The 27,377-nt window shown below is 39.7% G+C and overlaps 1 protein-coding gene across 5 annotated transcripts in view; it reads right to left on the bottom strand.

Annotated features, from left to right (window-relative positions):
- STXBP4 (syntaxin binding protein 4) overlaps nt 1-27,377 on the bottom strand; it is a 180,306-nt gene that overhangs the window by 4,705 nt on the left and 148,224 nt on the right. For all 5 annotated transcript variants that reach the window (XM_029211804.1, XM_029211807.1, XM_029211808.1 and 2 more), the window contains one exon: nt 19,327-19,384. In XM_029211804.1, coding sequence (XP_029067637.1) covers nt 19,327-19,384 — 58 coding nt within the window. The remainder of the gene's footprint in view (nt 1-19,326; nt 19,385-27,377) is intronic.

The raw sequence follows: 27,377 nt of genomic DNA, 5'->3' as shown, positions 1-27,377 counted from the left end.
TATTTCTATTCTATATTTATGGCATTCTCTATAAAAATATATATCAGATATATTTTGCAATTAAATAATCCAATTAATTAAAAAATCTTTAGGTCTAGATATTACATTATGCTACAAGAATCTAAAGCTACAGTAATATATTACTTATGCATAATATTGGAAAAAATTACATCACTAGACTTGTAAAAAATGAACACTGAAAAGTCCTGAAAAAGTATGAATTATATTTTTTGAAGTAATATACACAGGCTTAGATTGCTGTCAATTATTGTACAGAGGTAAAAACGTACCAAGTCCAAAGGTGATACATTTTTCAAAAAAAGAAAATGTTTCTATGGTCTCAGACTATAGCTTTGGGTAACCTTTAAAAATTGATGCTGTTTTGGATTGTGATAGAATAAAAAAATTCAGAAGACCTCTAAGAACATGTCCTACTGACACTGGTACCTAGACACTGGACTATTAGATAATAATAAACAATTTTATAAAATTCTGTAGTTGGTGTATTTGTACATTCTCATATACCCCCTTTGGCAGTGTCCACCAAAATTTATGTTCTCCATTCCACACTGTAGAGTTGTTATCAGGAGGCTGCTCCCAGGCAGAGACTACATTTCTCAGCTCCCCGTACGTCCTTATGTGAGCATGTAACTAATTTCCACCAGTGGAAGGGGAGAGAGTTGATGTTTACGTCTTGTGGACCAGGGGTTTTCAAGAACAGCGCTGGAATGCCTTCTCTGTTCTCACGCCTCATCCATAACTGAATGCAGAGAAATCAGAGGCCCTAGGGGATGGCAGAGCCATGAACTGGAAGGAGCTGGGGTCTCAAAATCACTACCCAAAGAAAAGAAAAGCCACCCATCGACCAGGGATTCCCGCACTGACTGGTGTGAGTGTTAAGCTACTGAAAAGCAGGGTTTGTAACAGCAGCTAGTGTTACTCTAAATGACTTCAAGAGAGTATTTCAAGATGAAGCCATGACTATTACTTTCCCATTAAATATATGTACAACTTTTTACAAACCAAAGAGCTTGTCTTTCTAAAATACAAAAAGCGGGCAATAAATACATATTTTCAGGCTACTTGAAATATGTTAGTAATCAAAAGACTGTCAGAATATAGATTAATGGAAACTAAATTTAATTAGAAGCAAGTCTGCAAGACCATTGTCAAAGTTTCCATATTAAATTCCCACTTATGAGTAGAAGTGCATGAAATGTAGAAGATATTTAAAACTTTAATGTTCTTATTAAAATGGTAAGAATTGTAATACAAGTTATAAGGCTTTCATTTAATTTATCCAATAAAATAAGTTTAATAAACATCTAACTAAATGTATTTTTTTAACTGCCACATTTGAAATCTTAAAAAAAACCCTAAAATTATTTGAAACGTACTTCAACTTATTTTATACTTATCCTAGTATTATTTTTCTATCAAAGTTAAGCTGATTACACTAAAAATATAAAGCTATAAATATACATATGATATTAGAAAACTGAGCATCACTAAACTGGGGACTTGGAGGGGTTCCACATGAGACCATCTTTAAACTCTTGAGGTGTTCTGTCAGCATTATTGACTCCATAATGCTAAGTGCAAAAGCCACTTGGGAGTGAGTGTTATAACACAGAAACCCTCAATTACAGTAAAAAATTATGGGATAAAAACCATATATGCCATCAACCTTTACAGTTCTCTCATGAACTTTACATACTGATTGCTTCTAATGGTGCCACCTTGGACTTGTGAATAAATGGGCTTAACTGTTTTTTAGAAACTTATTTTATACTTATATTTTGTAAATATTATATATCCTAATTTACATATTTATATTATGTTTATATTTTATATATTTATATTATATATATTTATATTTTAAAGGAGAGACAGTTATATTTATTATCCTCATTTTATGTATGAGAAAGCTAACACTGAGAGAGGTGAAATAACTTACTCCAGGTCATAAAACTGGTAAATGTTAGAGCCAGCATCTGGATCCAAATCTGACTTCTGAGAATTTTACCATTATGTTATATTCCTCTCTGAGGCTCTATTATATGGGTTGGTTTCAACAACAATATATATGGAGGCTTTGGGTTAGGTTAAATGAGACCACCTGAAAAGAGGTCTTTAGCTTTACAAGATGAAATAATTAAAGATGTATTGACTGATTAATTCAACGATCATAGATTCTATCTCTAAAGCATTTTTAAATAATTTATCATAAAATTCATAAAAACTTTATTCAGTATGAATAAAAATTATTTGTGTGACACCTGCTTCTCCAGAAGTCTTAAACTTTTCACATCATGTGGCAATTGAAGAAATTGAGGCTAAGAGAGTCCCAGTGCCCTATCCAAGGTCACACAATAGTAGATCTCAGGCTTAGATGCAGACCATGGTCACTATCTTTTTGTATCAGCTTCACGGACCTGGTCTGAAATTCCGTATTGCCCAGGCACTAACTGGGTTACTTGTATGTCTCTGGGAAAGTTACTTAAACTCTGAGTCTGTTTCCCAATCTAGAAAACATGTAAGACCTTCCTCGACAGTGTTAAGAGAGAAAACATATAAATCCCCTAGTTTTATGCCCGACACATTCTAGGTCCATCATAAGCATCACCCTCTCTCCTCCACTTCTAACTTCCTGTATTAATTTTCTCTTGGTGCAGTAACAAATGACCACGAATGTAGTGGCTTAAAACAATGCTAATTTACTGGCTAACTGTTCTGTAGCTCAGAAGTCCGCCACGGTTCTCACTGGGCTCAAATCAAGAGGTTGGCAAGGCAAAATTTCGTTCTGGAGGCTCTAGGGGAGAATCCGTTTCCTTGCTTTTCCAGCTTTTAAAGGCCACCCACATTCCATGGCTTGTGGCCTCCATCTTCCAAGTCAGCAACACAACATATCTCTGACCCTGCTTCCATTGTCATATCTCTTTCTGACTCTTTCCTTCTGGCTCCCTCTTCTACTGCTGAGGACTCATGTGATTAGACTGGACCCACATGGATAATCCAGGATAATCTCCCCATTTTAAGGTCAGCTGATTAGCAACCTTAATTCCACCTGCAACCTTAATGCCCCTTTACCATGGAACCTAACATATTCAAAGATTTTGGGGATTAGCTCATGGATATTATCAGGGAGCCATTATTCTACTTACCACACTCCCTTGCCCCTCAGCTACTTCTCGCACTAAAGCCTAGAGCTTGAGGGAAGGGGCACTGGTTTGTATTAATTCTTGCAATTTGCCTGAAACTTGGCAAATGTACAGGAAGAAAGATTATATGCTATAATACATTGTACTGGAGATAACTGACTGAAGAAAAAGGTGCTAGAGATCTATGGAAAGTAATTTAAGGAAGAAGCAACTGTTATGGAATGAATTGTGTCCCCACCCCCCAATTCTATGTTGCAGTCCTAAACCCTAATGTGGCTGTGTTTGGAGGATGGGGCCTTTGTGGAGGTAATTAGGGTTAGATGAGATCATGAGGGTGAGGCCCTGGTCCAATGGGACTGGTGTCCTTGTAAGAAGAGGAAGACACATCAGACCTTTCTCTCCATGCACACAGAGAAGAGGCCACGTGAGGAGGTAGTTGTCTACATCCCAGGAAGAGGGGCCTCACAAGAAACCAATCCTGATGGCATCTTGATCTTGGCCTTCTGTCCTCCAGAACTGTGAGAAAAATAAGTTTCTCACCCAGTTTAAGCCACCCAGTCTGTGGTATTTTGTCATGGAAGCCCTAGCAGACTAATCCAGCAACCAAATTTGGAAGGGAAAGTGACAAAAAAGTTAGTATTTGTTGAGAAATTTAAATAAAGGGTCTTGGAGGCAGAGAAGATCCCATATCTGGCTAAATAAAAGTATAACCCTAGAAAGGTGATGAATTTCCAAAGTACTTTACACAATCCCAAAGGATTTTCTTATATTATCCCCCCAAAATGCTAAAAAACATGCTTCCTGCCTCAGTTATACCTGTTATTGGTTAAATAGGGGAAAAAAGAGTTTGATGTTGGCTGTCTAGATCTGGACATTTTATTCATTTCAGTGGGCTTTGCCATTCTGAGTAACCTCGGTCAGCTGGCTGGCCTTCTGTTTAGATGACAGTTGCTCATACAGAGTTTCATATGGCTACACCCCTTTGTAGATATTTATAGAAAATCCAGAGCAGGCTGTCTCAGGCTCCTGAGCCCTGCAGCCTCTTTGCTCCTGTCACAGGGCTGCTGACTGGCTGGGGAGAGGTATAAGTGTAGGTTTTGGTTGCTGGTTTCTACTTGCAGCTGTGCAAATGCTGTCGTATAAAGCTCCTCCACTGGCAAATAGCAGTAGAATAAGGGAAGGGAAGGGAAGGGGAATGAACATCTATTAGGCACTCACATTGTGCCAGGTGAGTTATTTTATTCAATTCTCAAAACAAGCCTGGGAGATATAAACTACTATCCTTGTTTTTTGATGAGAAAAGGGGTTACAGACAATCGAAATACTACTAATTATACCAAGGTCACACTCAAAAGTGGTGGTGTAAACATTAGAAACCAGGTCTGTCTGACACTAAGCCCATATTTTTTCCCTACCAACTGCTTCCTCAATGACCGTATTCACTCATTTGATAAATAATTATTCAGTCCCTACACATACCAGGCACTGTACTAGTTACTGGATATTCTAAACCAGTTATCACATAGATGGGTACATCCAGACTAGTGGTTTTAATACCTTACAATTTAATCATAGCTAGAAGTGTTTGGGAACAAAATATTTTAATAAGCTCCATACTTCTTCCTTCAAGTTCTCTGTTGATTTCTTCATTATAGTCTCATTAAGAATGAAATGCTCAGGATTGCCATACATGCAAAGGCAGTGAGGAGCTTACCCCCATTTCCCTTATCTACGCTGAAGTTAGGTACATAGAAATTGCCCTGACATCTCATCAAGTGAGCCCTAGACTTCAGTAGTCTGTCCATGGCTATTTCTTAACTCATCTAAAATTAATCAAAGCAGCCAAATTAACGAGGTCTTAAGAGGGAGGGCTCCTGACAGTACCTACTAAAGTGGAGCTAAAATCATCTGCTAAGGATTTAGGAAAAGTTAAAAGTAGTAGCTTTTTATTTCCCATCCAGAAACCATCCCTCCCTCTCCACCCTCCCTTCCCCAGTCTCCTTAATTTTTAATCACATTAGAATTACCTAACATGGACTCTACGTGCAAAATAAGGTTGGAGGTAAGAAAAACAATCTCAAATTTTTCCTTTTGTGTTTTCCATTTTTTAATTTATTTTATAAATGAGATGATACAATGTAACTTAAGCCTTTAATTAATACAGTAGGCTGACAATGACAAATTTCATTCATACATAGGTTATGATCTACATTCTTTCCTACCTGGAAACAAACTAATAGGCTGTTCAGACAATCATTTAGGGTTGTTAATGAACTCTGAGTGGAAAGATATGAGACAAAACATGCCTATTGGAAATCAGTTTTCCTTTGAAGTCATAAAGGCAAAGCTCTTAAATACTGACTATCTCATAAGAACTATTGGGGGGGAGTGTCACTGTTTATTCTGTCATTCCAACCTACGATTTGCATTATTACTGTTCATCCTGGCAAAGTTCCTGTGTTGGCAATATGCTCTAGAAGATCAAAGACTGAAAAGATGTGGTATGTGTCCCACACGTTTCTTCCCCCGGCACCCACAGCAGACATCTCTGATGCATCAAGACAAATATCAGGGACTTCCCTGGTGGCGCAGTGGTTAAGAGTCCACCTGCCAATGCATGGGACATGGGTTTGATCCCTGGTCCGGGAAGATCCTACATGCCGTGGAGCAATTAAGCCCGTGCACCACAACTACTGAGCCCATGCGCCACAACTACTGAAGCCCGTGAACCTAGAGCCTGTGCTCTGCAACAAGAGAAGCCACTGCAATGAGAAACCCATGCACCACAAGGAAGAATAGCCCTCGCTCACTGCAACTAGAGAAAAGTCTGTGTGCAGCAACGAAGACCCAACGCAGACAAAAAAAAAAAAAAAAAAAGACATATCAGTGAGGTTGAATATAGCCTCAGAATTCTTCACAAACAACACTTGAGAAAGTGAGTTGAAATCTATTTGCCCTCTCTGCTCTAGACAGAAACTTCTGTTTTATTCAGAAATCACAGGCTCCCTAGGTTTTACTGGTATGCATTTGTAATGTAAGTATAATACTTCCTATGTAATGAAGAACAGATTTTATAATACAAGGTGTGCTATCTCAGATTTCAGAATGTGATATAAAGGTGTATCAACACAAAGGAATTATAAGCCAGGTGTGAGTAACTTTTAAAAACCAATGAGTAGATGGCTTCATGATGGTGGAAGAGTAAGATGTGGAGATCACCTTCCTCCCCACAAATACATCAGAAATACACCTACATGTGGAACAACTCCTACAGAACACCTACTGAACATAAGCAGAAGACCTCAGACCTCCCAAAAGGCAAGAAACTCCCCATGTACCCGGGTAGGGCAAAAGAAAACAGAATAAACAGAGACAAAAGAATAGGGACGGGACCTGCACCAGTGACAGGGAGCTGTGAAGGAGGAAAGGTTTCCACACACTAGGAAGTCCCTTCGCGGGCGGAGACTGCGGTGGCGGAGCGGGGAAGCTTCGGAGCCATGGAGGAGAGCGCAGCCACAGGAGTGCGGAGGGCAGAGCGGAGAGATTCCCGCACAGAGGCCCAGTGCCGACCGGCACTCACCAGCCCGAGAGGCTTGTTTGCTCTCCCGCCGGGACGGGTGGGGCTGGGAGCTGAGGCTCGGGCTTCGGTCAGAGCGCAGGGAGAGGACTGGGGCTGGTGGCATGAACACAGCCTAAATGGGGCTAGTGCGCCACAGTTGCCGGGAGGGAGTCCGGGAAAATGTCTGGAGCTGCCGAAGAGGCAAGAGACTTTTTCTTCCCTCTTTGTTTCCTGGTACGCGAGGAGAGGGGATTAAGAGTGCTGCTTAAAGGAGCTCTAGAGACGGGCGCGAGCCACGACTATCAGCGCGGACCCCAGAGACGGGCATGAGACGCTAAGGCTGTTGCTGCCGCTGCCAAGAAGCCTGTGTGCAAGCACAGGTCACTATCCACACCTCCCTTCCGGGGAGCCTGTGCAGCCCACCACTGCCAGGGTCCCGTGATCCAGGGACAACTCCCACGGGAGAACACACAGCGTGCCTCAGGCTGGTGCAACGTCATGCTGGCCTCTGCCGCCGCAGCCTCGCCCCACATCCTCACTCCTCCCTCACCGCGGCCTGAGTGAGCCAGAGCCCCCGAATCAGCTGCTCCTTTAACCCCGTCCTGTCTGAGTGAAGAACAGATGCCCTCAGGTGACCTACAGGCAGAGGTGGGGCCAAATCCAAAGCTGAACCCTGGGAGCTGTGCAAACAAAGAAGAGAAAGGGAAATTTCTCCCAGCAGCCTCAGAAGCAGTGGATTAAATCTCCACAATCAACTTGATGTACCTGCATCTGTGGAATGCATGAATAGACAATGAGTCATCCCAAATTGAGGAGGTGGACTTTGGGAGCAACGATATATATATATATTTTTCCCTTTTTCTCTTTTTGCGAGTGTGTATGGTTCTGTGCGTGATTTTGTCTGTATAGCTTTGCTTTTACCATTTGACCCAGGGTTCTGTCTCCCCCTTTTTTTTTTCTCTCTCTTTTTTTAGTATAGTTTTTAGCACTTGTTATAATTGGTGGATTTGTTTTCCGGTTTGGTTGCTCTCTTCTTTCTTTCTTTTTTCTTTTATTAAAAAAAATTTTATTTTAATAACTTTGTTTTATTTTACTTTATTTTGTTTTATCTTCTTCTTTCTTTCTTTTCTCACTTTTATTCTGAGCCGTGTGAATGAAGCTGGAGCTCTTGGTGCTCCAGCCAGGCGTCAGGGCTGTGCCTCTGAGGTGGGAGAGCCAAGTTCAGCACATTGGTCCAGAGGAGATCTCCCAGCTCCAAGTAATATCAAATGGCGAAAATCTCCCAGAGATCTCCATCTCAACACCAAGACCCAGCTCCACTCAACGATCAGCAAGCTACAGTGCTGGACACTCTATGCCAAACAACTAGCAAGACAGGAACACAACCCCGTCCATTAGCGGAGAGGCTGCCTAAAATCATAATAAGGCCCAGACCTCCCAAAACACATCACCAGATGTGGACCTGCCCACCAGAAAGACAAGATCCAGCCTCATTCACCAGAACACAGGCACTAGTCCCCTCCACCAGGAAGCCTACACAACCCACTGAACCAACTGTAGCCACTGGGGGCAGACACCAAAAACAACGGGAACTACGAACCTGTAGCCTGCGAAAAGGAAACCCCAAACACAGTAAGTTAAGCAACATGAGAAGCCAGAGAAACACACAGCAGATGAAGGAGCAAGGTAAAAACCCACCAGACCTAACAAATGAAGAGGAAATAGGCTGTCTACCTGAAAAAGATTTCAGAATAATGATAGTAAAAATGACCCAAAATCTTGGAAATAGAGTGGAGAAAATACAAGAAACGTTTAATAAGGACCTAGAAGAACTAAAGAGCAAACAATAAGTGATGAACAACACAATAAATGAAATTAAAAATTCTCTAGAAGGGATCAATAGCAGAATAACTGAGGCAAAAGAACGGATAAGTGACCTGGAAGATAAAATAGTCGAAATAACTACTGCAGAGCAGAGTAAAGAAAAAGAATGAAAAGAATTGAGGACAGTCTCAGAGACCTCTGGGACAACATTAAATGCATCAACATTCGAATTATAGGGGTCCCAGAAGAAGAAGAGAAAAAGAAAGGGACTGAGAAAATATTTGAAGAGATTATAGTTGAAAACTTCCTAATATGGGAAAGGAAATAGTTAATCAAGTCCAGGAAGCATGGAGAGTCCCATACAGGATAAATCCAAGGAGAAATACGCCAAGACACATATTAATCAAACTATCAAAAATTAAATACAAAGAAAAAATATTAAAGGCAGCAAGGGAAAAACAACAAATAACACACAAGGGAATCCCCATAAGGTTAACAGCTGATCTTTCAGCAGAAACTCTGCAAGTCAGAAGGGAGTGGCAGGACACATTTAAAGTGACAAAGGGGAATAAACTACAACCAAGATTACTCTACCCAGCAAGGATTTCATTCAGATTTGATGGAGAAACTAAAACCTTTACAGACAAGCAAAAGCTGAGAGAATTCAGCACCACCAAACCAGCTTTACAAGAAATGCTAAAGGACCTTCTCTAGGCAGGAAACACAAGAGAAGGAAAAGACCTACAGTAAGAAACCCAAAACAATTAAGAAAATGGTAATAGGAACATACATATCGATAATTCCCTTAAATGTAAATGGATTAAATGCTCCAACCGAAAGACACAGACTGGCTGAATGGATAAAAAAACAAGACCCATATATATACTGTCTACAAGAGACCCACTTCAGACCTAGGGAGACATAAAGACTGAAAGTGAGGGGATGGAAAAAGATATTCCATGCAAATGGAAATCAAAAGAAAGCTGGAGTAGCAATTCTCATATCAGACAAAATAGATTTTCAAACAAAGACTATTACAAGAGACAAAGAAGGACACTACATAATGATCGAGGGATCAATCCAAGAAGAAGTTATAACAATTGTAAATATTTATGCACCCAACATAGGAGCACCTCAATACATAAGGCAAATACTAACAGCCATAAAAGGGGAAATCGACAGTAACACAATCATAGTAGGGGACGTTAACACCCCACTTTCACCAATGGACAGATCATCCAAAATGAAAATAAATAAGGAAACAAGCTTTAAATGATACATTAATCAAGATGAACTTAATTGATATTTATAGGACATTCCATCCAAAAACAACAGAATACACTTTCTTCTCAAGTGCTTATGGATCATTCTCCAGGATAGACCATATCTTGGGTCACAAATCAAGCCTTGGTAAATTTAGGAAAATTGAAATCGTATCAAGTATCTTTTCCGACCACAACGCTGTGAGACTAGATATCAATTACAGGAAAAAATAATAACCTAGAGATAACTGAAGAAATCAAAGAGGAAATCAAAAAATACCTAGAAATAAATGACAATGAAAACACGATGACCCAAAACCTATGGGATACAGCAAAAGCAGTTCTAAGAGGGAAGTTTATAGCAATACAATCCTACCTTAAGAAACAAGAAACATCTCAAACAACCTAACCTTACACCTAAAGCAATTAGAGAAAGAAGAACAAAAAAAACCCAAAGTTAGTAGAAGGAAAGAAATCATAAATATCAGACCAGAAATAAATGAAAAAGAAATGAAGGAAATGATAGCAAGGATCAATAAAACTAAAAGCTGGTTCTTTGAGAAGATAAACAAAATTGATAAACCATTAGCCAGAGTCATCAAGAAAAAAAGGGAGAAGACTCAAATCAATAGAATTAGAAATGAAAAAGGAGAAGTAACAACTGACACTGCAGAAATACAAAAGATCATGAGAGATTACTACAAGCAACTGTATGCCAATAAAATGGACAACCTGGAAGAAATGGACAAATTCTTAGAAATGCACAACCTTCCGAGACTGAACCAGGAAGAAATAGAAAATATGAACAGACCAATCACAAGCACTGAAATTGAAACTGTGATTAAAAATCTTCCAACAAACAAAAGCCCAGGACCAGATGGCTTCACAGGCGAATTGTATCAAACATTTAGAGAAGAGCTAACGCCTATCCTTCTCAAACTCTTCCAAAACATCACAGAGGGAGGAACACTCCCAACCTCATTCGACGAGGCCACCATCACCCTGATACCAAAACCAGACAAAGATGTCACAAAGAGAGAAAACTAGAGGCCAATATCACTGATGAACATAGATGTAAAAATCCTCAACAAAATACTACCAAACAGAATACAACAGCACATTAAAAGGATCACACACCATGATCAAGTGGGCTTTATCCTATGAATGCAAGGATTCTTCAATATACGCAAATCAATCAATGTGATACACCATATTAACAAATTGAAGGAGAAAAATCATATGATCATCTCAATAGATGCAGAGAAAGCTTTTGACAAAATTCAACACGGATTTATGATTAAAAACCCTCCAGAAAGTAGGCATAGAGGGAACTTTCCTCAACCTAATAAAGGCCATATATGACAAACCCACAGCCGACATCGTCATCAATGATGAAAAACTGAAACCATTTCCACTAAGATCAGGAACAAGACAAGGTTGCCCACTCTCACCACTATTATTCAACATAGTTTTGGAAGTTTTAGCCAGAGCAATCAGAGAAGAAAAAGAAATAAAAGGAATCCAAATTGGAAAAGAAGAAGTAAAGCTGTCACTGTTTGCAGATGTCATGATAGTATACGTAGAGAATCCTCAAGATGTTACTGGAAAACTACTAGAGCTAATCAATGAATTTGGTAAAGTAGCAGGATACAAAGTTAATGCACAGAAATCTTTTGCATTCCTATACACTAATGTTGAAAAATCTGAAAGTGAAATTAAGAAAACACTCCCATTTACCATTGCAACAAAAGAATAAAATATCTAGGAATAAACCTACCTAAGGAGACAAAAGACCTGTATGCAGAAATTTATAAGATACTGATGAAAGAAATTAAAGATGATACAAATAGATGAAGAGATATACCATGTTCTTGGAGTGGGAGAATCAACATTGTGAAAATGACTTTACTACCCAAAGGAATCTACAGATTCAATGCAATCCCTATCAAACTACCACTGGCATTTTTCACAGAACTCGAACAAAAAATTTCACAATATGTATGGAAACACAAAAGACCCCGAATAGCCAAAGCAATCTTGAGAAAGAAAACCGGAGCTGGAGGAATCAGGTTCCGGGACATCAGACTATACTACAAAACGACAGTAATCAAGACAGTATGCTACTGGCACAAAAACAGAAATATAGATCAATGGAACAGGATAGAAAGCCCAGAGATAAACCCATGCACATATGGTCACCTTATCTTTGATAAAGGAGGCAAGAATATACAGTGGAGAAAAGACAGCCTCTTCAATAAGTGGTGCTGGGAAAACTGGACAGTTACATGTAAAAGAATGAAATTAGAACACTCCCTAACACCATACACAAAAATAAACTCAAAGTGGATTAAAGACCTAAATGTAAGGCCAGGCACTATCAAACTCTTAGAAGAAAACATAGGCAGAACACTCTATGACATAAATCACAGCAAGATCCTTATTGACCCACCTCCTAGAGAAATGGAAATAAAAACAAAAATAAACAAATGGGACCTAATGAAACTTAAAAGCTTTTGCACAGCAAAGGAAACCATAAACAAGATGAAAAGACAACCCCCAGAATGGGAGAAAATATTTACAAATGAAGCAACTGACAAAGGATTAATCTCCAAAATTTACAAGCAGCTCATGCAGCTTAATGTCAAAAAAACAAACAACCCAATCCAAAAATGGGCAGAAGTCTTAAATAGACATTTCTCCAAAGAAGATATACAGATTACCAACAAACACATGAAAGAATGCTCAACGTCTTTAATCATTAGAGAAATGCAAATCAAAACTACAATGAGATATCATCTCACACCGGTCAGAATGGCCATCATCAAAAAATCTACAAACAATAAATGCTGGAGAGGGTGTGGAGAAAAGGGAACCCTCTTGCACTGTTGGTGGCAATGTAAATTGATACAGCCACTATGGAGAACAGTATGGAGGTTCCTTAAAAAACTAAAACTAAAAATATGACCCAGCAATCCCACTACTGGGCATATACCCTGAGAAAACCATAATTCAAAAGCAGTGACGTACCAAAATATTCACTGCAGCTCTATTTACAATAGCCAGGACGTGGAAGCAACCAAAGTGTCCATCAACAGGTGAATGGATAAAGAAGACGTGGCACATATGTACAATGGAATATTACTCAGCCATAAAAAGAAAAGAAATTGAGTTATTTGTAGTGAGGTGGATGGACCTAGAGTGTGTCATACAGAGTGAAGTAATTAAGAAAGGGCAAAACAAATACTGTATGCTAACACATATATATGTAATCTAAAAAAAAAGGTCATGAAGAACCTTGGGGCAAGACGGGAATAAAGACACAGACCTACTAGAGAATGGACTTGAGGATATGGGGAACGGGAAGGGTAAGCTGGGACAAAGTGAGAGAGTGGCATGGACATATATACACTACGAAATGTAAAATAGATAGCTAGTTGGAAGCAGCTGCATAGCACAGGGAGATCAGCTCGGTGCTATGTGACCACCTAGAGGGATGGGATAGGGAGGGTGGGAGGGTGGGAGGGAGGGAGACGCAAGAGGGAAGAGATATGGGGACATATATATGTATATATATAACTCATTCACGTTTTTATAAAGCAGAATCTAACACACCATTGTAAAGCAATTATACTCCAATAAAGATGTTTAAAAAAACAAACAAAATAAAAAACCAATGAGTATACCTACTTGAAAAATCACCAACAGTATAATATAATGTTTGAAGCAAGTATATGATATTGAGATTTTTGTATCGTTTATAGAGATGTATAGATTATATATATAATAATTTAATTATTGATTAACATATTATATATAGTACATTGTGAAACAGCCTTGTCATAGGCATCCTCTAAGATAGCTCCCAGTGGTCCTTACCTTCTGGCATGCACACTCTTGCATAGTTGCCTCCTACACTGTACCAGGGTGCTCTCTGTGACCAGTAGCATATGGCAGAAGGTATGTCAATCACTTCTGAGATTGGTTATAAAAGACACTGCAGTTTTTATCTTGGTGTTTCTCTTGCTTTCACTTTTTCTCTTGTCCCTTGCTGTGGGGGAAGCCAGCTGCCATGTTTGTGCAGCCCTATGGCCCTATGGATGGAGAAAGGTCCACTTATGGTGAGGAACTGAAGCCTCACATGTGAGCCTGGAACAAATATTCCAGCCCCATTAAGCTACTCTTCAATTCCCAGACCTGGCTAAGAGCTTGATTGCAACTTTATGAGAAACCCACATCGAGAGAGAGTCAGAATGATCCAGCGAAACCACATCCGGGTTCTTGACCCTCTGCAACTTGGGTAAGAAAATAAATGTTTATTGTTTAAGGCTGCAAAATTTTGGGGAAATTTATTAAGCAGCAATAGAGAATTAATACATGAAATCATGGCCAGTGATCACAGTGAATCTGAAACCTTCAATAGAAAAAAAGAGTTCAATGAAAGCAACGTAGCAGTTATGTCTAGTTTGTAATATTAAGTTCATTTTTACTCTCAAACATAACTCATAATAATTCTGTTAAATTATATAACACACATATAAAATATATGAACTTTTAAAGTGGAATCATATCAAAAGACTATTATAAATCTGTAATAGTATATAACTGCAAAGGGAAGATAGGAAGTTGGGTGGTAAAATGATCAGGTTTATCAGATAATTTCATTACAGCGCTATCAAGATAACTGGCATTTTGTCATTGAATTTAAGAACGCTGCAATTCTCTCTCTAAGGAGAAAATAAGAAAGTTTTCCCTTGAATGCACTGGTATTTATATAGCAAGTGAGTAAGCCCTGCCTATTTGCATATGTGCATACACATATTGGTGTATACACATATAAATATATAGACGTATATGTTTGTTAGTTCTATGAAACACTGGCTCTAGCAATGCCAATATTTTGATTATATTTGTTTACACGAGATAAAATGCTTTCTTCTCTTGTGTCAGAAGGTAAGTAGATGACTACACAGTATTAATGGGTGTGCAATGGACATGTGGGTAGATAGGAATATTCAATGAAGACCGTCTTTGTCTAGGCATTCTTGGGACAGCACTGACAGTTATTCCTTTGCCCGAGGCTTGGCTTCCATCAGATTTAACAATTCAGTTTCCGGGAAGACAGTGACAGGTGTCAATCTCAGACATTGTGTATACATACACAGACCGGCATCTCCTCCAATGTTCTGGAAGAGTGATCTCAGTCACTGTTCTTTTTAAGCAAAGGTGACAGATGCAATGAACTGAGTTCATTACTTGTTATTTCTTGCCTCCAAATTACCATTCACATGGTAAATGAACTATTCCTACCCAAAAGCTAACACAGGCTAGCCAGGCTCAAAAGTTTTGTTGGGGTAGTGAGAGGATGAAAAAACAAAAATCTGAATAGTTCCAAGAAAGACATATAGTGGATGCTTGCTTATGCAGACATTACTTATTTGGCATCCTATCTGAACGCAGCTAAGAGCTGAGAGGAAACCCTCATCAAAATGTTAGGAGGAAGTGAAGAGGCCTAACCTTGGCTGAAAATGTCTACTTTGGGTCAGGTGTTATGATAGGCTCTTTACATACATAAGCTCATTCATTCTGGGCAGGAACTCTATGAAGGGCTAATATTCTTTCCATTCTATATGTAGAAATTAAAGCCCAGAGAGGTTTAGTAAACATGCCAAGGTCATTCAGCTATTATGTGGAGACACCAGCATTGGAACCTACGTTTCTCCAAATCCAAAGCCCATGCTCTTCTTTTCCTTATACCAGATGGCCTTCCTGGAATCAAATCCACCTGCACCAGAACTTATGCACTTGACTCACATATAAACACTTGTAGATGCACACTCCAGGACTATTTACAAGCAATTCAAATTAGTCTGATTATTTGGCATCCTGTCTTCCTCAAATAAACTCCTGGGGAAGATGGTGAAGTGTGTAGAGGATCGAAAAGGAGAATGGAGATGAGGAGATGGCCAGGCATGTTGAGATCGGGGAGAGATGACAGCTGTGTCTCTATTCTAGCTTATACAGCTTAACATCACCCTGCAGAACTCACTGTATTATGTATAAGATTGATGTTTATAATGATTTTGTTCAGGGGCCTCAGTAGAAGAAGGCAGGAAAGCACACAATACTTGTAAAATAAGACTTCCATTAAGAATAGTTAAACTAAAATAAACGTTGGCGCTTGAATGGGGTTAATGACTAGCAAAAAAGCCAACTCGGGCTTCCCTGGTGGCGCAGTGGTTGAGAGTCCGCCTGCCGATGCAGGGGACACGGGTTCGTGCCCCGGTCCGGGAAGATCCTACATGCCGCGGAGCGGCTGGGCCCGTGAGCCATGGCCGCTGAGCCTGCGCGTCCGGAGCCTGTGCTCCGCAACGGGAGAGGCCACAACAGTGAGAGGCCCGCGTAACGCAAAAAAAAAAAAAAAAAAGCCAACTCATGGTAAGCAGTCCATTCCTCCATGAGACAAGATAAAGAAAACACTGGTATATTGTTAGATTTTCTTATCTTTACTGTTTGACCTTTCTAGTCTCCAGGAGATAACTACTTGTGCTTAGAACTAAGTTTCTATTCTGCTATTTAAAAATGAATAAAGTATAGAATTCTAACAAAATCAAGATCAGTTTAAAATATCTTTCTCATCATATGTAAACATGCTACGTTAAAATAAGGAGATGGAGATGGTGCAGCATGGGTGTGTGTTTTGGGGGGATGGCTTTGGACTCAGACAACCCTGGAGCTGTATCTTGACTCTGAAATTTTACTACTGCCTGACCTGGATGAGTTTAGCCTCTTTTCCACAGAGTTTCTCCAACTGTAATGGTGAGACAAGGATGCCCACCACTGTCCTTTAACAAATCTATCTTACCTCTTTTCTGCTTTCCTTAGGAGTCAAGATTAAGGTCAAGGAAGATAACTCCCTAAAGAGTGTACATTATTTTCTATGACTGGAGTGGATTATACAAATGTGGTGCCGCTTTCCATTCCTTCTACAGGGACTGAGTTAGATCTCAGGGCAGTCAAAGGGCTTGCTACTGCTTCTCTTCTCTCTTCTCCTAGGATGCTGTTCTCCCTTATAGTAGGAGCCCAGCCCAAGGCTACTGTTCCAGTCAGCAAAGGACAGTGGCTTAAACCACTGGGTACCAGGCAATGGGACATGCTCACTCTCTGACTCACACTCACGTCTCTTTCTCCCTCCTTTTCCTTGGTAGTTGGTGATGGTGCCCTTATCCTTTCCTTTCCTCACAGGGCACTGGTTAGGCTCTGACACAGCTTTGGGTTAGGATACTGACAGATGGCTAAGGCTAAGCCTTGGTGAAAGAGTTCCCCACAGGGTCCAGACTCATTTACTGACAGTTTTCAAAGGCCTCTGACTTCAGAACCTGGGTTTACAATGAATGCTAGTTTGCCTTCCTTTGATGGGGCATTTCTTTTGGGGACCTTCTAGGAGACAGGCATGGCTGAGGGCAGGATGCAGCTCATCACCATCATAATATCATCCTATTAAGAGCTGAGCGATGCCCACTTTCTACAGTGTTAAGAAGATTAGAGAATACAATGCATAGAAAAATACACCTAACGTATGCCTGGCTGTTGAGCATCACCGCCCCCCACATCCCCACATCTGTCCCCTTATCCATTACAAAGTGAACATAAGAAAGAAACCCAGTGCAAATTTGGATGTGGTTTTTCATTTTCTTGTCACCCCTACAGTACAGTGATTCAAATCTCTCAGGAACTAAACATAGTTAATACAGCATATTGAAGTGAAACTTTCCTTCCAGAAGAGTTATGATTTGGGAAGTGAATAGTATGGCGCTAAATGTAATCTGTTCATGGAATTCCGGGGTCGTTTGCTCCAAAGGTCCCTTTCTCCTTCATGTATTATAAACTACACCTTTGCTTTATTAATTACTTTTTGCTAGAGACCACAAGAAAAAAAAATCAAGAAAATACTTTGCCAGGTTTACCCTTAGCTTTTCCTTAAATCTTTTCAAAATATGAAGCTTCTGAATTTTCAATGTCTTTAATGGTCATACGATTTTTCCTGTTCTTTTTTCCACCATGATGTTTTCTCCATGTTGTAAGTTAATGATGACTATTTTATTAGGTATCTACTGTGTTCAAAATTTTATGCTAGGTGCTTAACATTTAACAACTCTATAAAGTAGGTACAATTCCCCTTATTTTTTGATGAGAAAACTGAGATGAAGAGAGATGGAGAAACCTGTGTAAAGTCACAGAGCTTGAGAATCCAAAATGTGGATATTGCTTTGAAAAATACTTGCACATTTGAAAGAACAGCAAGGACACATCTCTCTTTTCCTCCCCAAATGCATACCAAGTATCATTTGCTAAAAAAGGGTCATATAAGGAAGTCTCGTGGGATTTTACGAGGGTGCTGGGAATCCGCCTTGTGTTCTCATAACTCCAACTCTGACATGAAAAGAGCTACTCAGAACATAGTGGAAGTATACCAGATTGCTGTGTCCAGAGTAAAATTAACCAGTCCAGCAGCTAGAAAATGTATTTCTGTTGAGGCTTTCAAAGAGAGGTCTCTATCAGTCTAGTACACTAGAGAGAATCCTGGTATCAGAAGACTTGGGTTCCTTTCTGGCTTGGTGACTTAGTTAGCTGTGGATTTTTTGGCAACTACTCTAGGCTCTTATTTTTTTCATCTATAAATGAAGGATGTTCTGAGACTCCATTGAGATGAGGTTTGTTCATATACTGTCTCATTTATCTCCTCAGTTATATATTGTATGTTTTTCCTCACTATTAAGTAAATTCCTAGATATCAGAGAATATATAGAATATATATAGTCTGTATATCTCACTACTGTATCTCCAAGGTATGGAATACTGCCTGGCGCACAGCAAATGCTCAAAAAATATTTGCAGGGCTTCCCTGGTGGCACAGTGCTTGAGAGTCCGCCTGCCGATTCAGGAGACACGGGTTCGTGCCCCAGTCCGGGAAGATCCCACATGCTGCGGAGCAGCTAGGCCCGTAGCCATGGCCGCTGAGCCTGCGCATCCGGAGCCTGTGCTCCGCAACGGGAGAGGCCACAACCGTGAGAGGCCCGTGTACCGCAAAAAAAAAAAAAAAATTGCAGAATGAATGAACTGTGTACACTGCAAAGCATGAAAAAATGTTGATTATTATTACTATTATTGTTAATAAGTTTTGAGACAAAGCAGACTTTTTCATTAGATATTAACTTTGCATAAATATTAATACTTTTAGCCAAAAGTGAATTGAGGCAGCCAACATTTAGGTTCAAATGACAATCCTGTTCCAATTTTTTGATGTTTCCCTTGAAATAATTATTAGGGTTTTTTTTTTCCTAAATGATATCTGATACTAGCATTTAAATCACATGAAATGAAAATGGTGAAGTTTCACTTCTTGTTACTAATTTTTGTAACCTCCAAGAGGGTTTCTTGGTATTACTGATTATTCTGCAACTTCCAGGTTCTCTCCAGATGTGAAGAAAATTGCTTACTTGGTTGAGATGCTTGTACTTACTTGATGAAGTACTTGATTCCATCTGCTGTGTAAGCTTCCTCCCACCCGTAAGGTAGACCTTGAGTGAAAGGAAACCAAAAATAGATTTAATAAGATGATAAAGATAACTTTATTTCCTGGACACAAATTTCCCACAGCTTTACAATTATTTGAGTACATTTCTTGTACAAAATAATTGTCTAGAAAGGAGGAATTGAAACAATTCAGATGAGCTTTCATACTCAGCATCTTAGAACACAATAAATAAGTCTTGAACAGTTAACAATCTGCTTTAGTTGCATTAAATGGATCATGACTTGTCATTTACATGTGGTGAGCATTTTTTTTTTTTTTTTCGGTACGCGGGCCTCTCACTGTTGTGGCCTCTCCCATTGCGGATCACAGGCTCCGGACGCGCAGGCTCAGCGGCCATGGCTCACGGGCCCAGCCGCTCCGCGGCATGCGGGATCCTCCCGAACCGGGGCATGAACCCGCGTCTCCTGCATCGGCAGGCGGACCCCCAACCACTGCGCCACTAGGGAAGCCCGGTGAGCATTTTTGTCAGCAGGATTCAAGCAAAAATTTTTGGTGCAGGTGATGGTTTTTGCCTGGAGGCAGAAGGATGGACAAGATGGCCTCTGCTTGTCTATTCGGGCTCAAAGTTTCTTTAATCGGCTCCCTTTACATTCTTTCACTCAGCTCCACAGGGAATCGACATATGAGTACCAGATCAGCAAGCGGTTTGAAAGTAGCTCTTGGACAAGACAAAATTCCTTACGAAGCCTAAAAGTTTAGCAAAGTGATTTACAATGGATTGTAGTATTTTATTTTGTTAATTAAGAATTTTGTGCACTAAATGTTAACGGCCAAACAATTTGCTAAACTCAGCTTCCATTTCAGTAATGGGATTGAGAATAATTAGCTATAAAGAGGTGCAGACTGAAGTAAGCAAGCAATCATTTGGCCATCTTTCTATAAATAAGTACATTTTTGTCCTCATCATACCAACAGAACAGGCCCAGGTTGAGGCAGCCCATTCTCTTCTATTCCAATTATGGGTGGTACTCCTTTAGAACACAAGGGTTTCCATCCCTTGGCTCCACCCCTGAATACTGTTAAGCAGAGGTCCCCAACCCCCAGGCCATGGACCAGTATTGGTCTGCGGTTTGTTAGGAACGGGTCACACAGCAGGTGAGCAGCGGGAGAGTGAGCGAAGCTGTGGAATTGTCTTCCAGGAAACCGGTGCCGAAAAGGTTGGGGACTGGACTTTCCTGGTGGCGCAGTGGTTAAAGAATCCGCCTGCCAATGCAGGGGACACGGGTTCGAGCCCTGGTCCGGGAAGATCCCACATGCCGCGCAGCAATGCCTGCTGAACCTGTGCTCTAGAGCTGATGCTCCACAGCTGGTGCTCCACAACAAAAGAAACCACCGCAGTGAGAAGCCCTCGCACCGCAACAAAGAGTAGCCCCCGCTCTCTGTAACTAGAGAAAAGCCCGCACGCAGCAACAAAAACCCAATGCAGCCAAAATTAATAAGTAAATAAATAAATTAAAAAAAAAAAGGTTGGGGACTGCTGCTGTTAAGGATTTTAATTGACCTTTTGGATCAGTCTTTGGTATTGACTTATCAAGGCTCCTTTGATGAGTATAAGAACATTAACACATCAAAGAACAGACTCCTGGTGCAGGTAGCCTACTTCTTTAGAAAGTAACTGAGCTGTAACAACAAACCATTTCCCCAAGTCTCAGCAAGGGGCAGAGCAAAAATGCAGGAACAGCAACTATGAACAAAATAAAACCTTTCTCTATCATCATTCACTTCATATTCTTTGAGAATAGCTCTAATGATGTTATTTTTATAAGAAAAACAAAACAAGCTTTACTTTATATTTACCTCCAGTCTTTTAACACAGTTGTATAAAATAAGAGCCTGGCCCAGAATTCTGTAACTACTTCCTTTGTGGATTAACACAGGCCACCTAGGAGTTTCTTTTTTCCCTTAATGAATAAATGTTCCTACTTTAAGCACAAAATAAGCATATCTGGGAACTCAGCATAAGCAAATGACTGGCTTCTTAAAAGCACCTGAAGTGACACTACATATATCTCCGATAGTAACCATGGCCAGCACACGCTCAGCCAGACAGGCCATGCTCAACTGCTGCTGCAGTTCACGTAGATTTATCGCCTTTACACTTTCTACGCCTTTGTTATAGATCACTTCATTTTTCGCTGACAAGCCCCTCACCTGAAGGGAAGAATCTGATGACTGTACACAAAAACCCTGCTTTTATGACAAAAAGGTTCAGAAATGCCAGGAATGATGATCAATAGGGCAAAGACACGCTAAAAGTAGAAAGTCATTCTAATGTGACTAAGATTTTTGTTTAAATGACTTGTCTCTTCAGTGCAATTATAGCCATATTCCTAATTTATTAATTCACAGGTCTTTTTTTTAATGAGGAGAAAAAAATATGTATACTTTAAAGACAGTATCTTTTAATCTATAGGATCATTTGAGAATTGAGATTGACATTGGGATACCGCATCCCCATGCCATCAAAATAGAGTTCCTGCCCTGATTATTTTCTTACAATTAGTAAACAAGGACTATAACTTCACAACAGTCTTATTAAAGGTACCAATTCATATCCATATAAGTCAAAATGGTTATTCAATGACTGTAGCCATCAAGATATTCCTGTTTATTGAACAATATTTTAGGATAAATTCTCTTTTCTGAAAAAATAGCATTTCTTTTTAGAAGACTGAGTGGTTTCTTCTTCTTCATGCAGTTAATATAGTCTGTAAAAAACAGACTTGGGGACTAAATTGGTAGCGACTATCTTTCAGTGATAGTTCAGTAATAGAAAACACAATCACTGTCCAATTAATTATAAGTTAAAAACCACAATATATTGATACACCAAATAACCTACTTTATAGAAAAAGGGCGCTTTTGATTTCTACAAGCTTATATAACTATGATGGACGCAATTGTCCTTTAGTAAAGATTTTCATCCCTTCACAATAAGTGATTTGGGTATAATTACAACATACTATCTAAATACTTTTCAATAATTGTTATAGTCCCAAGGCATTAAATTTTTTCTACATTCCCCACATCTTTATACTTGCAAATATATAATGCTTCTATCTTTCCTTTTCATCTTTGCTTTAAAACTGTTATGACAACTATTGTTTCTGATTGGAAGTATTTGTTTATGAACCCTCACATAACATTCTTCCCATCAGAGATCATTTGTTTCAAAGTACTCTTCATGAGTATTTTGCCAAAGTAGGAGTCTCGTGCATATTCAGCTTGCAACACTGGCTGTCACCTAACACTCCACATATCCAAAACCAAACTCATCACCTGTCCATACAAAATAGTTTCCCTTCTATTTTCCCAGTCTATTTACGTAGGAAAGTTCTCTTTGTCATATTTGGCCCCTTCATTAAATATTTATTGATCATTTTTTTTAGTGATTATTTTTCTGTGTTTAGCATTTTACCTGGTGTTCAATACATAATGATTAACAAATTAACATGTACCTTGGTCTTATGAAACTTTAAAAAGTAATCATAAATAAAGACACCATTAAAAGTAGGAATAAGTACTAGGAAAGAAAAGTATTGAATACTATGAAAGAGTAACTCATAGCACAGACAAAGGTTAAACTCCTTAATACATAAATAACTCCTACAAATCAGTAAGAGAAAGGAAATGACAAATAGGAGTCTGTGAAACATGTGGAACATTCAGGACATAAATGTACTTAAACATATGAAAATAGGCTTAATTTCACTCTTAACAAGAGAAATACAAATTAAACTAGTATGAGAGGCTGTGTTCATCATGTTAGCAAAGAGTAAAAAATAGTTTAATAAGACACTGTGTTGAGGGTATGAAGAGGCAGTCATTCTCATACTCATGGGAGTATACATATGATAACATATGTATGGGGAGAAACTTTTCAAGATCTACCTAAAATTTTAAATGCTAATAACAGCAGTTCACATTAATGGAGTGACCATGTGCTAGACATTGCATTACACATGTACCAACTCTCTTAGGCCTCACAACAATTTTACGAGGTACTATTATTATCCCTATTTTACAAATGAGGAAACAGGCATGGAGAGGTTCCATCACTTGCCCAAGGTTACACAGCTGGCAGGCAGTAGAGCCCAGACTCTTAACCACTACGCTGAACTGGCTCCATGGGCCATTTAATCCAGCAATTCTTCCAGGAATTTATCTTATAGATAACCTTTATGTACAAGATTATTAATTGTAAAAGTAAAAGATTGAAAATAATCTAAATAACCACCAATGGGGACTGATTAAAGACTATATATCAGATAACGGGATATTGTCCAGCTGTGAGAAAGAATGAGGAAGTACTTTATGTACAGTGTGGATAAAGGGATGTAGGATGAAAAAAGGATCTCTGAAATTGCTGGAGTTATCCAGGTACAGACGTGGGCAAGAACACTAGGTTGAGTGAACAGCAAGTGCAAAGGCTCTGGGATGGGGAAGAGCTTGGCATGTTTGAGGAACTGAGAAATCATTGTTCCCGGAGAATAGTGAGTGAGTTAGGAGGGGACTGATACAAGAGTGAGCCGGAGAGACAGGCAAATATGACTATGCAGGGTTTTGCAGGCCATGTTAAAATTGTTTGAAAGTTTCTTAACAGGAAAGCTGGAGATATGCTACTGTTTAAGATGAAGAAAGCTGCAAGAGAATGTTGCTCCCACCATATGTGCGGAAAGCTGCACAACCTAAAAAAAATTTTAAAAATTTTGTTTAGTTCCTCAGAGACTGAGTTCCTCACCTGAGCTGACCCTCAGGTGAACTGAATTCCAAAGGGTGACAAGCCCCTCTGAGGGAAGATGGGGCACGTGAACTCTTTCTCTCTTGGCAGAGCACAGGAAGAAGTCTTGCCATAAAAGTGGGTAGGAAGAAAATATCTAAAACTGTAATAAATTTGTAAAGCCTGCTTATGGGCTAGGGTGATAGTTTGGTGTCCCCGGGAGCCCTAGACACAAGGAGAGCCTGCTCTCCCTGAACAGCTCTTTGCTCATGAGAAAGACAAGGGGTAGGCAGGAGACCTGAGAGAGCCCCTGGGTAGTGTGGGCACATGCAGGACCTGCAAAGGTTCGAGGGTGGAGCAGAAGTATCATCCATGACCTGGACCCTCCTCTGATATGAAGTAATAGCCGGCTGCAGTTCGGGGAGGAACAAGGGACACTCCCACATGTGGACAGGAATCTGAGTGACAGAAGGCAAGTCATCTGTTCCTGGGGGAGGGGCAAGAAACTGTCACACCCACAGTCCCTCCCAGACTCCATGAAAACCTCATTTGTCCTGGTGGGGTGAGGTGGGTAGAAAACCTGATGTCTTCACCCTGCACTGACACTAAGTCATGGAGGGGTGAGGGCAGGAAACCTTTCAAATCCAGAATCCTGCACTGATGTGACGCAGAGTTTGTCTTCCACAAGGAGCGGGGCAGGAAACCCACTTGAGCACTTAGTAGGAGGTAGGGTTGTTTGCCACTAAGAAGGGACAGGAAGGCTGGGAAAGTCCTACCCCTGAGACTTGGGCATGGGGCCTGTCTGAAACCCAGAGACCAGAGTAGGAAAGCCGAGAGTCTCTCCACACCCCCTCACTCCCCACATGCACCACTCACCTGACACTGAGCTGCCTACTCTGGGAGAGGGCAAGAGAGCAGACAGTAAATGTCCACTGTGATGCAGGTGTGTGGAGCCTGCTGCCTGCTGAGGATGGGGCAGGCATACCTAGAACCCCTACCCCCAGCACCCCAGACCTCACATGAGCACAAGAGGACAGCAGACAAGCACTAGAGGAATTTGAAGTCTGTGGTAAACTCAATAGAACCCTAGAAACAAAATGCAAATCCAGCTTGCCTACAAATGAGAGTGAATAACCACCCTCCCCTGCAAACGCACACTAAAGGCCTGACAGAGAAGAGACAGACCCATTTCAGGGTTTAAATAACATTTACCCCAGTCTCTACAGTTCTGTACCTCCAAATACTGACAATCACAATTATGAGACACAGAAAAGCAAGAGAAAAAGATCCATTGCCAAAAGATAAAACCACCAACAGAACCAGATCCAGAGAAAATATTGAGCTTTAAAATAATTATAATTACACATTAAGAGATCTAGTGGAATCTAGTGAACTATGGTTGTGTGACTGCTGTGATGCTCGTTACTTGGGTGTATCACGCAGAAGGTAATGACTGAGCTTGTTGAGGCCCAGAGTCTTGTTAAACAGCGGGAGGGAAGGAGAGAGTGCCAAGTGAGCTGAGGGAATGTGTAAGAGTGATTGGAATAATGGACCCCAGACTTTAAGCTGAATAAGAAGACAAGTAAAAATAACAGTGGAGGCTGAAGGATAGAGAAAATAGGAGATCTTATTGAGGAAAATAAACTATGTAGTGAGCTGGAAAGGTGGGAGGTTTGAGAGGGAGAGTCAGGAGTCTGAACCACTGTCTGTGGTGCCAAGGTTTGTGGTGGAATTGGAAGACCATGGTAAAGTGGGAAAAAAATGGGCATTGGACAAAAAGAACTGAAAAGTAAAGGTGGTGGACTCACATGGATGATAGCAGGAGCTGGGATGGGGAGAAACACTGGAGAATGAGAATTCCAAGAACACAATAGAGAAAGACAACACCATCAGTCTCAGAGGACTCAAATAACCAAATTTATCTGAAAAACATTTTCTAGTGTAGTTGTTATGAAAACTCAAACACATTTAACTTTTAGCATCTGATATCTTGAGAAAAAGAGAAAAGAGAGGGAAAGAGCTTGGGCGGAAGGGTGACTATGAGAAAGAAAGAAAGAAAGAGAGAACCTAACTCACAATTAATAAAGCTTCACTAAAGAATATGATATATATCACAGTGAAATCTTTTGCAGTCACAAAATCTGAATCTATATGTAATGTTCCTCAATTATAATTGAAAAACTATGGGAAAGTAATAATCTTGTGGAGTCTATATGATAGTGATAATAGCAGTCAGCTTGCCTAGCTTACAGGGTTATCGTGAGACTCTTATTAGAGAATAACTATATGATATATATACAAAAGGAGACAATTATTATTCAGAGTAAGGAAAATAACAGCTCCTTCCTTCTCCTTCGTTTATGGTTCTAGAGATATAGAGAAATTTGGCTGCTTAATATAGGAAAGGTGTTTAAATTATCTACAGGGGAAATCTCCATTAATATACTGGGATATTTTTTAGAATCCTCTCCCAGTACAGGAAATTATATAGTCTCTATTTCACTCATGATAACACCTAATAAAAGAATAACAGAAACCAGTGGGACACTCTGACCCTCAATGAGTGGTATGATGATAAATGCGTAACAACCAGCTCTTGGGGGCAGGAGGAGCCCTAATTTGTAGCATTTGCTGATTTCCGTGGTGTAAATACTCCTACCATAACTGATTTCAAGCTACTTATGTGACATCAATGACTACAGAGTTGGGAAGAAATATGTAGTAGTAAGCCATGATATAGTATTCCCGGATATGAGACATAAATAATCTCAATGACAAAGATAAGGAAAATAATTAGGAAGTGGTAAGTTTTGAGTATTTATCCCTCTTTTAAATGTTTAAACTGAAAATTTAATACAATTTTTAATTTTTAATAATGACTATGTTTCACAATTAGCTCACAGAATTCTTGTAAAGCCAGTACTAGCCAGGTCCGGTATAACCACCATGGAACCTATATCTTACCTCCCTGGTCCTAATAGAAAGTTCAAAAATCAAAGGATACAAATATCGTTTTATCCAAAAGATGATAACATGAAACCGGTATCAGTCTAAAATGATGTGAGAATTACTGTCCTAATCATAAACTATGTGTTTATCAAATGCTTACACAGAGATTTCTATATGCCTGGCATTTCTCTAGGTATTTAAAAAATATTAACTCATTTTATCCTAACAATCATTTGAGATAGGTGTTATTATTAACCTCATCTTACAGAGAAGAAACTGAGGGATAAAGAGGTTTAAGTAACTTGCC

This window comes from Monodon monoceros, unplaced genomic scaffold, assembly GCF_005190385.1.
Source record: "Monodon monoceros isolate NGI ecotype Baffin Bay Population unplaced genomic scaffold, NGI_Narwhal_1 Super_Scaffold_9, whole genome shotgun sequence".
In the NCBI taxonomy this organism is placed as follows: Eukaryota; Metazoa; Chordata; class Mammalia; order Artiodactyla; family Monodontidae; genus Monodon; species Monodon monoceros.
Note: the sequence above shows the minus strand (reverse complement) of the source record. Positions and strands in the feature narration are given on the sequence as shown.